The sequence below is a fragment of the Mirounga leonina genome, unplaced genomic scaffold (genome assembly GCF_011800145.1).
Source record: "Mirounga leonina isolate KUSES-001 unplaced genomic scaffold, KU_Mleo_1.0 Mir_127, whole genome shotgun sequence".
NCBI lineage: Eukaryota > Metazoa > Chordata > Mammalia > Carnivora > Phocidae > Mirounga > Mirounga leonina.
Genome location: NW_023270316.1, coordinates 76,759,674 through 76,777,363, shown reverse-complemented (window position 1 = coordinate 76,777,363; position 17,690 = coordinate 76,759,674). Strand labels below are relative to the sequence as shown.

Here is a 17,690-nt window from a genome sequence, read left to right as displayed (position 1 = left end):
AAAATAACAGGACCCCTGGCATAAAGTTCAATGTTCTTTTATCACATCATTGTGTCCCTGTGAATTTTAAAGTCACAATTGATAATTCTGACACACTGTACCAATTTACACATAAACACAGTCACAGAAAGAACCCTTGGCTTGCAGTCTGTCTTATGAAATACAGTGCAAAGAATAAAAAAAGAACCAGGGACATTATCACAGAAGTAAATATGTCAGAGAGGGAATGGATTTTATAGAAGTGACCTGAGACCTTATTCTCATTTAGTTTTAATTACCAAAGAAGAAAAGGTAAAAGCAGAAACAATGGCCTTTCTCCTTTCTTACTTCTGCCCAACATCATGGGAGTGTGTTACTATTTTTATTTATAAATACTTTTTTTAGTAGCTTTATTCAGATATAATTAGAAGACCATACACATTCACCTTACTTAAAGTATTCATTTAAGAGACTTTTAGGGGCGCCTGGGTGGCTCAGTCGTCTAAGCATCTGCCTTTGGCTCAGGTCATGTTCCCAGGGTCCTGGGATTGAGCCCCAAGTCAGGCTCCTTGCTCAGTGAGGACCCTGCTTCTCCCTCTCCCTCTGCCTGCCACTCCCCCTGCTTGTGCACTCTCTCTCTCTCTCTCTCTCTCTCTCTTTCTCTGTCAAATAAATAAATAAATTCTTTTAAAAAAGAGAGAGACTTGGGCGCCTGGGTGGCTCAGTTGGTTAAGCGACTGCCTTAGGCTCAGGTCATGATCCTGGAGTCCCAGGATCGAGTCCCGCATCGGGCTCCCTGCTCGGCAGGGGGTCTGCTTCTCCCTCTGCCCTCTTCCCTCTCGTGCTCTCTGTCTCTCATTCTCTCTCTCTCAAATAAATAAATAAAATCTTTAAAAAAAAAAAAAAGAGAGAGAGAGACTTTTAGTATAACCACAGAGGTGTGGGATGATCACCACAATCTCAGTAACATATTATTACCCACTCAATGTCTTTTCCAGACATTTCACGTAAGTCGAATAACACAGTGTGATCTTTTGTGACTAGTTTCTGCCATGCTGCATGTTTTCAAGGTCCATCCATATTGTAGCACGTATCAGCACTCCATTCCTTTTTTTTTTATTCTTATGTTAATCCCCATACATTACATCATTAGTTTTAGATGAAGTGTTCCATGATTCATTGTTTGTGCACAACACCCAGTGCTCCATGCAGAATGTGCCCTCCTCAATACTCACCACCAGGCTAACCCATCCTCCCACCCCTTTCCCCTCTAGAACCCTCAGTTTGTTTTTCAGAGTCTATCGTCTCTCATGGTTCGTCTACCCCTCCGATTTCCCCTGCTTCATTCTTCCCCTCCCGCTACCTTCTTCTTCTTCTTCTTCTTCTTCTTCTTTTTTTTTTTCTTAACATATATTGCATTATTTGTTTCAGAGGCACAGATCTGAGATTCAACAGTCTTGCACAGTTCACAGCGCTTACCAGAGCACATACCCTCCCCAGTGTCCATCACCCAGTCACCCCATCCCTCCCACCCCAACCCCCACTCCAACAACACTCAGTTTGTTTCCTGAGATTAAGAATTCCTCATATCAGTGTTTTTACAGCTGGATAACATTCCATTGTATGGACAGACCACATTTTTTAAACTCTTCCATTAGTAGACAAACATTTCCGTTGTTTCTGGATTTGGGCTTTTCTGAATAATGCTACTGTAAACATCTGTATACAAGTTTTTGTGTGAAAATATGTTTTTATGTTTCTTGGTGTACTCAGAATTGCACCGCATCCTTGCCAACATTTGCTATTACTCGTCTTTTTTTTTATTATTATTACAGCCTTTCTAGGGGGTGTGAAGTGGTATCTCATTGTGATTTTGGCTTGTATTTCCTTAATGGTTAGTAATGTTGAGCATCTTTTCATGCACTTACTGGTCATTTGTGTATTTTCTCTGGAGAAATATCTATTCAGATCTTTTGCCTGTTTTTCATTGGGTTGTCTTTTTCCTGCTAAGTTGTAAAAGTTCTTTCTATATCTGGTTATAAGTCTCTTGTTAGATATATGATTTGCAAATATTTTCTCCTGTTCCATATGTGTTTTTTTTCACTTTCTTGATGGTGTAATTTGCAGCACAAACATTTTTAACTTTGGTGAGGCCCAATTTGTCATTTTTTTCATTTGTTGCTTATGATTTGCCTTACCCAAGGTTCCAAGGATTTACTCTAATGTTTTCTCCTGAGAGTCTTTTCTTTAAGCTCCTGTATTGAGGCCTATGATCCATTTTAAGTTAACTTTTGTGCACGGTTTAAAGAAGGGAACACACTTCATTCTTTTGCATTTGTTTGCATATATCATGTAAATTATATAATTTGTCAGCATACAGTTGTTTACGGTATTCCTTTATAATCCTTTTCTCTAGGGTTGATGATGGTCCCTCTATTACTCCTGACTTTGGGAATCTGAGTCTTCTCTTTTCTTTCTTGGTCAGTTTAGCCTCCGAGACTTTTTTCTCTGACATCCCTGTTAAGCTTCTGGCTGGTTCGTCTTGGTGAATATACTCAGTTCTGAGCCTCCGCTAACTGCTAGTGGATTTCTCTGTTATTTTTAACAACACATGGGCATAAACTGTTCCACTGTTGGATCCAATTACAGTCCAGCCCCTTTGCATGGGTAATCTTTGAGGTCAGTCTCTGAGGCTTCTTCCACTCCAGGAGGGCTCCTTTTTCCCCCCTCGTTTTCTCTGTTAAATTTCTAGCTGGTCTACCATTTATTTAGCTTTTTGCTATCACAGAGTTCCCATCCTTCTCTTAATTGCTTATTACCAAGATCTCCAGTGTTGTTGACAGTGCCCTTAGGTATGAACTTCCCCACGATCTCTTCCAAATAAAATCCGTCCTCTTAGGCAGAGCTACGGTGCCATGATACAGCCTGTCTTCCCCACTGCACAGAACCTCTGACCTGCCGCCCCAGACCTGGAGGCGGCAGCCTTTTTTTTTTTTTTCAGAGTGACACTTCTGCTCTCTGAGCAGGGGTCACAGATCGGGGTCTGAAGCCCTTGGTATTCTGTTTTCCTCTCCCAACGTGGAACCTCCACGCTATGAGTGAGCTACGGCCGGGACAGTAGTAGTAGCCCAATATTCTTAACCCCTCTATACCTGGGGTAGGGCTTCCACCCCACAGTGGTGGTTGGGTAGGTGGAAAGCCCCACACCTCTCAGCCACATCTGCCTGGAATAATGCTTATGGGGGATTGGGGCTGAAAATGGTGGAGACCTGGCCCTCCCAGGGAGAAGCCCATATCCCAGACCCAGAACTGGGGGAGAGAGGCCATCTTCTCTCCTGCACTCATTCAGATTGGAGCTTCCAGGACATTGAGCTGGGAGCTGGAAGAGTGGGTTGTGGCCCAGATTTTTGCTCTTCTGACCAAGATCTAGTAGATTCTCACGAATACATGTTTCTTCATTTGCTGTATGCCCTTGGGACAATTTCTAGAGACTTCAAATGATTTTTTTAAAATACTTTCACCACTTAATGGTTGTTTCACTGGGGAGAGGGTGAGCAGAGATTCTCATTTCATTCCGATACTTCTCTTATTTGGATGTAGATTTATCTTTCCTTTTTAAATTTCTATTTGTTTTACAATGTAATATGTTAATTTATGCATATTTTATATATTCAGAAATGCATATATTTTACAAATAAAAATCCATGTACTGCGTTGCTCAAAATATTTTTTTACTGATAAGGTGCTCTATCAAACTGAGCCTTCACACCCTGCCACACACCCCTGGTTTTTTTCCCCATACTGCTTTGGATATATTTAGTTTTTCTGCTAGGAGAATGATGGCAAGTGCTCGGGATCCTCAGTGTTCTCACCATCCACAGCATCAGGCTGTTGCCAGTTACTTCTTTCTAAGCCAACAAAAGAGAAGCCTGGTGATGGGTATTAAAGAGGGCACATAGTGAATGGAGCACTGGGTGTTATACACAAACAATGAATCATGGAACACTACATCAAAAACTAATGGTGTAATGTATGGTGATTAACATAACATATTAAAAAAAAAAGAGAGAGAGAGAAGTCCTGACTCAGATCATGTTAGTTTTGGCAACTAAAATGCATTAATAACTTTTGAATTCTTTAACACAAATATATAAACTGAAACCTTTACTAGATAGTAGGGACATTTTTAGAGCAACAATTCACAGTTCTTTTCATTATGCTGCCTGTGAAGCAGAAAGAAAATGATTCATATATCCTTAATAGTATATCTCAGCCTATGTCAATCTTATCTAACCTTGTGAGAGTAAAGTTTTTAAAAGAAATGGTTGTCACTCTCACATATGAAGTAGAGAATAATTAACGAAGATTTTCTTGCAATTATCCATTTCGTTACATGAAAAACATGTGTAAATTCTCCAGCATCTTTATGTTTCCATTTGGTTCCAAACATGGTAGCATATCTCCCATCTAAAAAAAAATCGTAAAATACACCAAAATGATCCTTTCAGGAATGAGCGAATTTACCTCCAAGCACATTCACCAAACATGTTCAGATACCCATACCATTCTCCAGACACAAAACTGCTAAAAACCAGTCACCCTCTTGTGTAGATGAAGGGGTCCTAGTGTACGTGTGGAGGTCAACCAGAAAATAAATGACTGAAATACACAAGCACTAATAGGATAACTTTATGCCATATAGACACAGTTGAGCGAACCTCTTTAGGCCTTGAGCAAAAAACAGAGTAAAGGAGGCTTGGGTCAGCACTCACTACTTCCGAGCCTGATTCAAAGAGCTAATAAGGTGTGGCAATATTTTTGCCACCTCCACATTTCTGCAAATCCCGAGGGATGCCTCCAGCGGCGGGACCTGGCCCTTGCTTTGCTAGAGTCTAGGAGGAAACCGCGCAGCTCTGAAGCCTAGGTGGTTCTCGGCCAGGCTCTAGAGTCTCGTGAATGGAACAATTCCGTCAACAGGGACGCCCTAAAACGCCTTAGATTAGGAAGGCGCTGACTGTTGTAATTGCAAGGGACTAGGAGCCCAGGTGGGAAAGTGAGTTCTTCCCTCGAGCTCCAAGCCCGGGATGCGGTAGGCAGACGCAGTTGGACCGAAGGGAAAAGAGGGAGGGCGCCCCCCGCGGGCAGCCAAAGAGGAGCTGGCTGCGAGCGGGTGTCTACGAGGGCCCTGCTCAGCGACCCGCGCGCGTGCGCGACCGTGGGGGGGCGAGCAGAGGGCGGGGAGGCCCTGGGGGCGCGATTGGAGCGCGGGGACAGGAGGCCCTGGACGTGGAGGGGCGGGGGAGGCAATGGGGGCGCAGGGGTGTGCGGGGCGTGCGACGGTGGGACGGGAAGGATGGAGGGAGTCATGCAGGGGCGCGGGCCGTCGTGGGAGGGGCACAGGGGCGTGGGGGGCGCGCGGGGATGGGGCTGGAAGGGGGCGCGGCGGAGGGAGCCGGGCGCGCTGGCCCCGCGCGGGGGACTGGGGTGTGTGGCCCGCTGGGGGCGCCCCGGGCTCGTCCCGGCGCGCGCGGGGTTGCCGGGGGGCGGTGCCGTAGCCGGGCCGAGCCTCCCCGGGGTGTCTGGCCTCCGCCTCCGCTCGCGCCCGGGCAGTGGCGCCCGGAGTCCGGGCGGGGATGTGGGCACCCGCGGCCCGGGGGAGCGGCTCCCCCGCCCAGAAGCAGAGTTGTCGCTGCGGTCGCCGAGGAAGGAGGACGGAGCCGAGGCCCGCGCTGTCCGGAGAGAAGACAGTGGTCTCATCCCGTCGGGAATGAAGGGAAATACGGTGGCCGTTTGCTCGCCGGGACCCCAAGAAGTACAGCAGGTAAAGAGAATGGTCACGGGCCACCGCTTCGTTCTCAGTTCCCCCAATTTCCGTTGTCCTTCCTTCTCTTGCAGCCCCCTAAACTAACTCTTGCGTTGTTAGGATCCCGTCTCCTCTGCAGCCTTTCCCCAAGCCCCCAAACTATCTTCCCACCCTGCTTCCTCTTCCTCTGCGTCTTCTCTGCCCCAAATAGCGTTTTCCTTCCTCATCTGCCAGTCTAACGAGGGCTCTGGGACACGTGTGAAACGTAGTTTAGACAGTCGGCCTTTCTTTGCTGGAAAAACTTTGCTAACTGATCTGCAGTCTGACATAACACTTAAATAACTTTGTCTTGCGGGGAGGTGGGGTAGCGACGGAGGGAGGGGGTGAGGGAGAGAGAGGCAGGCGGGGGGGGGGCGGGGATGAGAGAGAACGAAAATAAGAATGAACTTGTTTTCTGTAAATTGATTTTGCCAAAAACATTGCCCTGGATTGCTGACTAGTCTATCCCTTGACACTGAGTAAGCAGAGTGGTTGCACCAAGAAGTGCAAAGTTGCACAAGGTTTACTTGGCAATTTAGAGGAGAAAACAGAGAGATCCTTCAAATCACAGGTGGCTCACACAGTCTTCAGTGGGATGATAACTTGATGATCCTCCCGCCCCCCTTCTACCCACTACCCTCTAAAGTTCCCATGGTTGGTATTTATTTATTGGCATGTTATTTGGTTACACCAGGGTTAGGCAGCTGGTAATTTTTAAATCACTACTGGATGGTCTGATGTTTATGAATAGTGGTACAATCACATACAATTTTTCTGTGAAATAACAACTCATCAAGTGATACCAAATGTTGTACAAGTAGATTTTTAGTGATGACACTATATATGTATGGTATTTTTGCATAAATGCTGTTGGGTGTTCCTTAAAACAGGTAAATTTGTGTTTGTAAAGCCATGGAATTGTCTTTATTTTTTTTTTAAAGCAGATCTTTTGTTTTTTGGGTTTTTTTAATGGCTCTTCTTGTGCTTTTCTTCCTTTAATATGAGCAAGCTATAAAAAAAAAAAAAAAACCTGAAAAAAATTCTTACAATATTATTCAAAAATAGATGTAAGCTGATCTCTTGGTTTTTGGTGATGGAATATTTTACCAGAAGGTTCAGTGTCTCTGATATGAGAACTTCCTCTCTAGAAAAAGTGCTTCCAAAGTGATTAGCAAACTGACATTCACCCTACATGTGTAAAAATATCATATAGTAAACTTTTAAAGTTATTCAATCATGTTTTCAAATACCTTGCTTTGCCTAAGTCCATATGCTCTTTTGATATTTAATGTTTGTTATTACTGAATCATTAGGCACAATATTTGGTAGATATTACACCTAAATCATTAATGTATATAGTACACCTCCAGTGTGGGCTTACAACTATAGAAAAGTTGTCCTGTATAACAAGTATAATCTAGAAGATATTTCTTTAATCTTGAAAAAAATATAGTGATGAACAATCCATTTAATAAATTAGACATACATAAGCAGACTATAAAAGAAATCAGGAAGCTTTGACATTTAACAAATAATTTGTTTTTTAAACTATTAAACACCTCTCAGTGTTAATGAGAATAATAATACTCTAATTGTGGCTGGAGGATATTTCAAATATATATATACAGTATTACATTTTGATCAACATCATTTCATTATCTTGGGTATGACTTATTAAATCTATCAGACCCTCGGGGCACCTGGGTGGCTCAGTTGGTTAAGCGACTGCCTTTGGCTCAGGTCATGATCCCGGGATCCTGGGATCGAGTTCCGCATCCGGCTCCCTGTTTGGCAGGGAGTCTGCTTCTCCCTCTGACCCTCCCCCCTCTCATGTGCTCTCTCTCTCTCATTCTCTCTCTCAAATAAATAAATAAATAAACATCTTTAAAATTTATCAGACCCTCATTTTGATGTTTAGTTGTTAAGATTGTGTCCTTCAAGAGCTCCTAATGTCCTTTGGGTAAAATAGGCAAATAAATATCTATGGACATAGTTACAGTTAAGCAAAAAGATAATGCTAATTTTATTTTTCTCTAGAATTGTACTGTTAGAAAGTGATTTATATGGACATGATCATCATAGTATCATAACCCAAAAATTTAATTTCCTAAAGACAGGTGATGTTGCTTTGTGATTTGTCAAAAAATGCCCATTTCATTACGTCTTCTGTAGTTGAATTTATGTGAAGTAAACACAGCTGGCTGTGTGTTGTGAATGGTACAAATACAAGTATCCCTTGTTTGAAGTGTATTTGCATATAAATTTCTGAACACACCTTCTAAATTAGGAAACAAAATAGCTACATATAACAACTTGTGGTTTTAGCATACCATTTTGTTAGGTATGAGGGAAATATTTGTGCTGGAGACAGCAGGAAAAGGAAGGATATAGTAAAATAATGCTTCCTAACTATTTTAACGTCATGGATTCCTTTGAAAACCTGGTGATAGTTCTGGATCTGCAACTTGGACTGGATTTCAAGAGGTTAACAGTTCTTAAAGCCAGTTCTGGACCCCTGGCTGAGGTCACCTAAATTAGATTCTCAGCATGTAGATGGGCTCAGTTCCTGCACATACAAAACCTTGAGTCAGTCCATTATAATAAACTATGATGACATTAATACTTACATTAATAATAAAACAATGAAAACTTAATTAGAAAAGTAACACGAGCCAGGTATCTAATTTCTACAAATTTCTAATTTGTAGAAATGTGCTTGTGATATTTTGTCTAGTAGACTTTTTAATATTTGTGCCTAAACTCCTTTTTCAAAAATAACATATAATAAGTGAACTGAGTGAAAAAAGGAGAAAATTCTAAAATAGGAAACCTTAACTAAAATCATATTGCACTGAAGTCAAAGGCCTAAGTAAGCAACCAGGTATAAAAAGGGAAACGCTGTATAAAAGTTGTGTTTTTATAAAGAATATCTTTATGAGTCACTGGATTATTTACATGGAATTCTGTGGGTTGGATTATAATTGAGGTTCTCTTGCATTTCGAAGGCGTGAGGTGCAGATGCCCCCTATATATAAAGGACTGTTTGCATTGTTTTTCCTCCCAGCTCCTGCTAGGCTACGCTGTCCTAACCAATGGCTGCTCTGGGGAGCCATGCCTCCTCCTCTGTATCCTTCTCCCTTAAGATTCTTGATTCAATCTGTTGGTTTATAATCCCCCTTAATTCAAAATGATTTGAGGTAAATACCCACCAAATTATTCTCCAGAGAATTTCCTTCTCACGTGTGGAGCTTGCAGCTATCCCTCTGACTTCCAGCACGTGCTCTCAAAAGGAAAGTGTGGTGTGCATCCCTTTGACTGAGCTCCTACTTTAAGCCAGGCGTCAGGCATTCATTAAGTTTCATCCGTCTTCACAAGCACCCTGTGAGGAGGGCCCCACTTAGCACAGATGGAAACTGGGCCCAGAGAGGCCATCGTTTGCCAAGGTGATTGCTCAGCCGAACTGAGTAATAACACAGACCTGACACCAAACCTACGCTTCCCACTGCAGCACAGCACCCAAGAAGACTGCTGGGGTCAGTCCTGCCTGTCATTCTTCTTGAGAATGCAAAATAGCTCAAATGACTAAACCACATGACTAGTGCTAGGAATACTTTGTATCAAGGAAAAGGAAGGCATTTAACATTTAAGGATAACATTAACTAGTGTAAAGCATGAGCACCGGGAAACTTGGTGTCTTTAAAAACCTCAGAATTCTTCTTTGGAAACCCTGGAAGTCTTCTTGAAGGCAACTTCAGTGTCTTCATTTTCCAATTAAATTTTTTTTTTTTTTTTTACTTTTTACTAAATCGGGCAAAGACAGAAGGCCAATAAAATAGATAAAATAGTATCTTATGAACACAGTATTCCATTAGCAAGTCTCAAGATTGTGGCACATAGTGGGATGGTGGCTAGCCCACTGGTACTTACTGTTTTATGAAGATTTTTATTTTATACATACTTACCTGAAGCAACAGTTCTGTCACCCTTCACATATCATCATATTTTGCTGCCTCATTTTTGAGGCCTTTCTGCCTTTTTTTCCTTTCCTTTCCAATATCCAAACTTGGAGGTGTATGTAAGTGGGGAATGGCGAGAACAACCCAACTGGAATAGTAAAAGAATGATCATCCAGTCCCTTCATTTGACGTATCTCAAGCCACAGGTAACTGCCCCACAGTGTGTGTTTCTTTAAGAAATACCACACTCTGCTTAGGGTTCTGCCTGATTCTTCCAGCTGACACTTTGTACAAGCCTGGAAAAGTAGATGTCACTACAGATGCATTTTGGCCTTTCTCATTTCCATCTTCCATTTCTTCTCAGGCTGCTGATTCCATCATTCCACATCACATCATGATAGTTTAATTGCTCCAGTGATTTGTAATTATTTTGTGTGAGCTCATCTACACTGAGAGTTATTCTTAGATAGGACTCTCAAATGCAGCAGGTGTGAAAGTGTCCCTAGGAGTGGTTCTGCTTGTGCATCTGCTGGGATACCAGGGGTTTTATGGGTCTCAAAGCAGTTTTTATGTAAATCTCATGGTTGGGGGTTATAGCAGCACATATTGTTATAAATTTGGACAAACTGTCACCTGTAAATGGTCCAGGCTTGTGGTTGATGCAAGCTTATGATTTTGCTTTCTATGCAGTGGTTTGTCTTTCTATCCACAGCCTTAGAGAAGGAGGGATCTCTTCTTGGACTTTCCTCGTATGTGGGAGCTCTGGCCTTGCTCTGGACGGAGGCCAACTCTCCCATCTCTGTTGGGCATTAAGATTCAGGCTTAGTCTCTAGGCCCATAAGTGGGTCTGATAACCCGCATACTATGTGTAGCATCACCCCCAGTTATCTCTGGCTTTCATTTCCATACTTTTTTCTAGCCTTGAGAATGTTTCATTCTTTCCTGTAATTTTGACTACATATTTTTAAAGTATTACATTTTATGCAGAGCTGTGTCTTGGTGGTACAAATGGGGCTCTCTCATGTCTTCTCAGTCCTTTATATTAGAAGACCTCTCTATGTGATACATTTCATTATTTGGGGGGAACATTTCCTATGTAACTATTTTTAAAGATAATTATAAATAATAAAAAAATACATTGTACATCATACTCTGAGCTAGATTACAAGAGAGTTCCATGATGTTCATTATCTAAATTTTAAATAAACCCAATTTTAACCAACTTCTGGAATTTTAAAATGAGCAATAAAGTTAAATGGTGTATTAAATGATGTTAAATGGTTAAAATATAATGAAGATAATTCTCAATTATTTATGTTAATTATGCAACCTGTAGATTAAATTGGTTATCTAACCTATTGATTATTCTTGGGTTGCCTATACCTTTACTACTAAATTTTGTTTTTATTTCTTAATATATCTACCAAGTATTAGTTGCAAAGTAAGGATAGACATCAGGACAGTTTTGTTACTGATTAGAGTTTGAGTGATTGTTTGCTTGAAACTAATAAATTGAGGTTTGAGTATTTTATTTGTCTTGTGACATAAAACTCAGACCTTAAGTATGAATTTGTAGTTAGAGCAGGTACTCAAGTAAGTACCAGTTGATTTCAGGGTTTGTTTTTTTTTTACTTTGCCAGGGGGGAGTGAAGGGGACATAAGAATATAATTACCAGATTCACCTCTTAGATTAACAATGATAATGAGACAGTAAGTTTATTTTTAAAATAATAAAACCTAACTAAAATATGATTTGCATGTCTACAGTATAATCTATTTCCAATGAGATGTATCAGGAGTAGGCAAACTTTTCCCATAAAGGGCTGGATAATAAATATTTTGGGCTTTGTGGGCCATAGGATCTCTGTCACAACTACACAACTGGCCATAGACATACATAAAGGAGTAGGCATGGCTGTGGCTTAGGGACACTCATAAGAACAGGCGAAAGGTCTTACTTGACACACAGGCTATCATTTACCAAACCCTGAACTATACTAATGAAAGTTATCAGTTATAAAGAAATAACTTGAGTTGTGAAGTATTTTTCAACATAGATTGATACTGCCAACCTTAAAAATTAAACAACAAAGCCTACCAAGCTGCAAATTAGTTTACTTGGGAATAGAGATATTGCAGTTTGGGACGTGTAAACTATGGGGAACCATTGGCAAGCCCAGAGAACAGGGAAGACTATCCTTTTGTAGAGGAAAGCAGGAAGTTGGGAGGGGTTGTTTTGAGCAAATGTTCATTGGAGTTTGAAGGAGTAGTGGCTTCTCATTGGCCGCAGGTGACTGAAGTCGTGACAGCTTTTCATTGGCTGTGAGGAAATCTTACTCCCTCCTCCTGGACTGTGTAGGCTGTGAGGAGCCTAGTAGTGCAGGAGAGCTCCCCATCATGACTTCCGAAATTGTATTGTACCCATCAGTTAGCCGTGATCATCTGCAAAGTTGGTTTATGATTTTGTTCCTACGTACAATAATCAAAAGGAGGTGAGCCAGAAGAGTCATTTTCCTTTAAGAGATAAGAAGGATTTATATAAATTGGAAATAAGGGGGAAAACCCTAAAAATTATTTTATCAGGTTTGCCTCTTTTGACACTTAAAAGATTATACAATTTCATTAAACTATTTAGTTTCATAAAGAATTCTTAGTTTCATACTGGGAAGGGCTCCAGATTTTTCTATGTTGCTTATTTTTAAAATATTAACTATATATTTAAAAGTGATGTCCTTTATTTGCTACACATTAAACAGTTGGAAGATGTTTTTCCAACTTGTAGATTTTGGTTATTTAGTTTGTAGATAATTTTTTTCAAATATAATAAAAGGTGGTAATCATCTTACAGTATGTAAGTGTATCAAATCAACATATTGTACACCTTAAGCTTTTACAATGTTATATGCTAAATGGACCTCAATAAAGCTGGAAAGAAAAGAAATTAATGGAACCCTTCTCTCCCACTTCAAAAAAGAAAATACTCTTATAATGGTGGCTCCGAATCACTATATATGTGTCCAAACCCATAGAACAAACAACACCAAGAGTAAACTCCAGTTTACTGAAAGTAGAATCATTTTAAGTGGTTGTTATGTGTCAGTTCATCTTTGATTAAAAAAAATGTATCATTCTGGTGAGATATATTGGTAATGGAGGAGACTGTGCATGTTTGGGGAAAGGACGTATATGGCAAATCTCTGTACCTCCCTCTCAATTTTGTTGTAAACCTGAAACTGCTCTAAAAAAATAGTCTCTAAAGAATGAACAGTGCATACATACACCACATTTTCTTTATCCATTCATGTGTTGAAGGACATGTAGGTTGTTTTTGTATTTTGGCTATTGTAAATAATGCTGCAGTGAACATGGAAATGAAGATATCTCTTCAAGATCCTGATTTATTTCCTTTGAATATATACCCAGAAGTGGAATTGCTGGATCATGTGATAGTTCTATTTTTAAACTTTATGAGGAAGCTCCACACTGTTTTTTGTAATGGCTGCACCATTTTACATTCTCACCAACAGTGTGTAAGAGTTCCAATTTCTCCACATCCTTGCCAACACTTGTAATCTCCTGCCTTTTTTTGAGAATACCATTATAACAGGTGTGAGGTGATACCTCATACTATATTGTATACTTGAAATTTGCTAAGATAGTAGCATTTAAGTGCTCTGACCAGGGAAGGAAGGGAGGAGAAAGAGTATGTGAGGTGATAGATGTGTTAATTAACTTGACTATGGTGATCATTTCACAATATATGTCAAAACGTCAAGTTGTACACCTTAAATATATACAGTTTTTATCTGCCAATTATACCTCAGTAAAGCTGGGGGAGAATGGGGCTGTGGAAAATTTTCCATAGGATATGCTTTTGACATGATTTCTATGTTATATCCAAAATGTGGCTGACTTTCAACTCCTGCCCCAGTTAAACAAACAGATTTTTAAAAGTTAATCTGCTGCATTCAGAAAAGAGAAGGAAAAATTCAGAGGCCAGACTTTCATTAGCAATGGTCTGAGTTGTAGCACTGCAAAATTCTTACGGCTCACTAGCCCTAATCTCAAGTTGTAGACTAAGTACTTCCACCAATAGTTGCACTCATCCCATATTCTTTGCCCAAGATGGGTGCTTCATTATTCGCTTCAAACCGTGCCTGCTCTGGTTGGTTAACATTGCTTTTCATTCCATTTATTCTTCCACACAGCCAAGTTAAAACCTTTCCCATGTCCATCCAAGTGGGTGCTAAGTCCCATGAAAGCCTCGCTCTACACAGCTTCCCAGTGTCCTGGTTTGAGGTCCAGTGGCCTCTGCTTCCATGTTGTTTAGACAGCAGCTTGGTATCTGCCACCATCTGGGGTTGCTCAGCAAATTATTGTGGAGTTAGGCTTAATTTTTTCCATCCTCTCAAGTTTGAGCACAGAAACCTGCTTTGAACTTCTTTGCACATGGGAAACATCATGAAGAAGCCCAGGCAGGCCCTACCCCTCCATTTCCCTCTCGGACTGCTATCCGTCAGCCTCCTCTTCCTGTTGGCATTTCCCTTCCCACATACCTGGACCCATGTTGATGGCCTGAATTTCCTTGGCCTGGCCAGGGTCATCAGCTTCCACCTATCCGTGCATATCTGCTCTGTCCACTGAGAAAAGTCCTGCCACAGATCAATCCTATAGTGTGATTTTCCTATAGTTATCCCGAAAATGTTTCTAAAATCCCATAAGTGTTCAGTTGCCAGTGCTGAACATTCACAGCCTCCAGCCTCAGCTGGAAGGACACTTAGCCTCATGCTGTGATCGTTCATTTATGCTCGACTTTTCCCTCTCCCATCCCATTGGGAGCCATTCCAGACCTTCTCCGCTGTCCTTACCACCCTTAGCAGATGAGATCTCTCCTGCTTTCTCCTTCACCTTCTTCAGACCATTACATTTCCGTGACCACCCCCCACCTTGGGTGCCTTCTCCTATTTATGAATTAGCGCAAGATTAGATACATGTTTGAGGCTTACATAAAAGAAAGACCTTTAGAGAGAAAGATGGTGGCTACACATATGACTGGTTTATTAAAGACAGAAAATTAATTATTATCAACCTACTTATGACTATTTAAAGCAATCTTGTCCTGTGTCTGTTTTGATATAGTTTTTGTTTGAAATTTTAATCAACTTACTCTATTACAATGGGAAAAAACTGGGGCAAAGAAATGATTTAAGACAGTTTTTGAACAATGAAAGAACATAAACAAAATGAATATTATAGCATTATCCTCAAATCAATAATTACGTTATTTACTAAATTCAGCCAGTAAATACCTGATATTTCTTGGGCTAAATTTTGAAGTACAAATGTTGGTATTTTAAAAAGGAACAAAACGATAGGGAATGAAAGTAAAAAAAAAAAAAATATTTATTTATTTTTTATATATTTTTTAAATTTAAATTCAATTAGCCAACATCATTAGTTTCAGATGCAGAGCTCAGTGATTCATCAGTTGCCTATAACACCCAGTGCTCATCACATCACGTGCCCTCCTTAATGCCCATCACCCCATTATCCCATCCCCCACCCACCTCCCATCCAGCAATGAAAGATAAAATTTTTGAAAGACTTGAGAAGGAGGGCAGTTTTAGGTTCACAGCAAAATTGAGAGGAAGGTACAGAGATTTCCCATACTGCTCCTGCCCCAGCCCCAGCCTCACCATTATCAACATCCCCTCCTACATTTGTTACAACACTGTTACCATCCAAAGCTCACAGTTGGCATCAGAGCTCACTCTTGGTGTTGTACATTCTCTAGGTTTGGACAAGAGTGTAATGACATGTATCCCCCATTATAACATCATAAAGAATAGTATCCGTGCCCTAAAATTTCCCTGTGTTCCACCTAGTCAGCCCTTTCACACCGCAGACTCCTGGGGAGCATTTAACCTTTTTTGTCTTCATAGTTTTGCCTTTTGCAGGATATCATATAGTTGGAATCATATAACCTTGTCAGATTGGCTTTTTTCACTTAGTAGTAGGCATTTAAGTTTCCCCTACATCTTCTAATGGCTTGAGAGCTCATTTCTTTTTATTGCTGGATGATATTCCATTGTGTGGATGTACCAGTTTGTTTATCCATTCACCATTACCCAGGTTTGTGTAAAATCTTTTTAAATGCAAAAATTATATGACTTCCTTTTCTAAAAGCATTTCTAAAAGTATGTCATACGAGTCAAACTTTTTTGTATTATTTATGATGTGGGAAGAAAAAGACCTGGAATTACTTCCTCACAGTGTACAATACAGTTTGTATCCAAATAATTGGCTGTGTTCTAGAGGTTTGTTTGCAAATCTGAATATATTTTCTCAGAAATGTATCATATATCTGTTATGTTGTAAGAATTCTTTGCAAATGCTTCTTTAAGCCTAATGTAGCTAAACAATAATGTTTCTTGTTGCACAAAGCCTAAACATTATTCAGAGTATCACTTCTGTGTTTAAGTTATTAAAACCAAGAATATATCAGAATATGTGATGCTCAGGATTGGCCCAAAGAATGAGGACTCTTTCCTGGGCAAATAACTGGGATGAGTTTTCAGTGATAGTTTCAGTAGAAAGGAACCAAGTGTGGTCCTGGGAGAGAAGGAGAATTCTGCACACAGCAGGGTGTGCAGGAAGATTCTATACATGTAGTGGGGATGAGCTCACAGCCACTTGGGGGACATACTGACGTGTGAATTTATACCAGCCATATCTACAAACCAGTAGTAGACTTTATGTTCACACAGCATAGCCTAGATTTGGAAAAAGCCTCTATTTCTTTCAAATATACCAAAAAAAGAAAAAGAAAAGAAAAAGAAAATTCTCACTTTGGGAACCTAAAGCAATTACTTCATTCTATTGAGTTGAAATGAACTGTCAAAAATGACTAAGCTTTCAGTTATACTCCTGGGCATAAAGGTGAACTGAACGGAATCATGTTCCAAAAGAGAGCACTCAAATTGCCAGGGATTGAAAGTGGGATAAGATCTATAGAAGAACTGAGAATCTGACTCAAACCAAGGCCACAGAATTGTCCTCAATTCTGTGCTCTGTTTAAGCTTTTGCTGAAACTGAGTTCTCTATTTTCCTCTTCTTTGGTTATCTAAGATTGTGTGAAAGACCAGAATTCTTTCAGGAGTAAGGATCCACAGAAGGGTACCCATGGTGCCTCCAAGTTGGTTTTCACAAGTAGCTAACAACCCTTTTAACCCTATGGTAAAGAGACACGTGGGTGACAGACTTCCATGTTGAAGATGACAATGTGAGGGTAGTATTTACACAGTGCCCTCCTGAGATCATTCAAAAGCAGCAAAGCGAGCGAGAAACTCATTCAAATTCTATTTTAGGCTACACTAGGAGACAACCAGAACCCAAACCACAAAATTAGTGGAAAGTATTCCAAAAGAGTGGGGATTGAACAGGTATGTGTCTGAGAGAATAGCGAGAGAGGTCCTCCGAGCTGCAGGCTCAGAAGACGCAGCACTGTGTGTGTTTCAAAGGTAAGAGTGTGTCCTGCGTGGTGCAGTCTGCACATCCTACACACAGGAGGAGGAGGAGATGAATGAGCTGACAGCAGGGGATCTCTTGCACAGGCTCTGTGCCAAGATGCAAAGGTGGGCAGATGAGGAGCCACACGGATAAGTCACATGTCAGGAGGCAGTCTGTCTGTTGAAGCTAAGCTCACATGTCAGGAGGCAGTCTGTCTGTTGAAGCTAAGCATAGGACAGATCTTGTATTGTGAAAGAAAAAGGAAGGAATGAAGGAAGAAAGAAGGAGGGAGAAGGGGAAGGAAGGAAGGAAAGATGGAAGGAAGGGAGGAAGGGAGGGAGGGGGGAGGGGAGAAGGGGGCAAAAGAAAAGGGGAGGGGAGGAGGAGGGAGGGAGAGAGGGAAG

General features: G+C 40.8%; 1 protein-coding gene across 1 annotated transcript in view; it reads left to right on the top strand.

The window, feature by feature from the left end:
• The first annotated feature begins 5,512 nt into the window (after window positions 1-5,512).
• SGCG (sarcoglycan gamma) overlaps window positions 5,513-17,690 on the top strand; it is a 127,876-nt gene continuing 115,698 nt past the window's right edge. Inside the window, exon 1 of the mRNA XM_035003693.1 lies at window positions 5,513-5,800. Within this exon, the coding sequence (XP_034859584.1) occupies window positions 5,747-5,800 (54 nt within the window). The 5' untranslated portion in view covers window positions 5,513-5,746. The remainder of the gene's footprint in view (window positions 5,801-17,690) is intronic.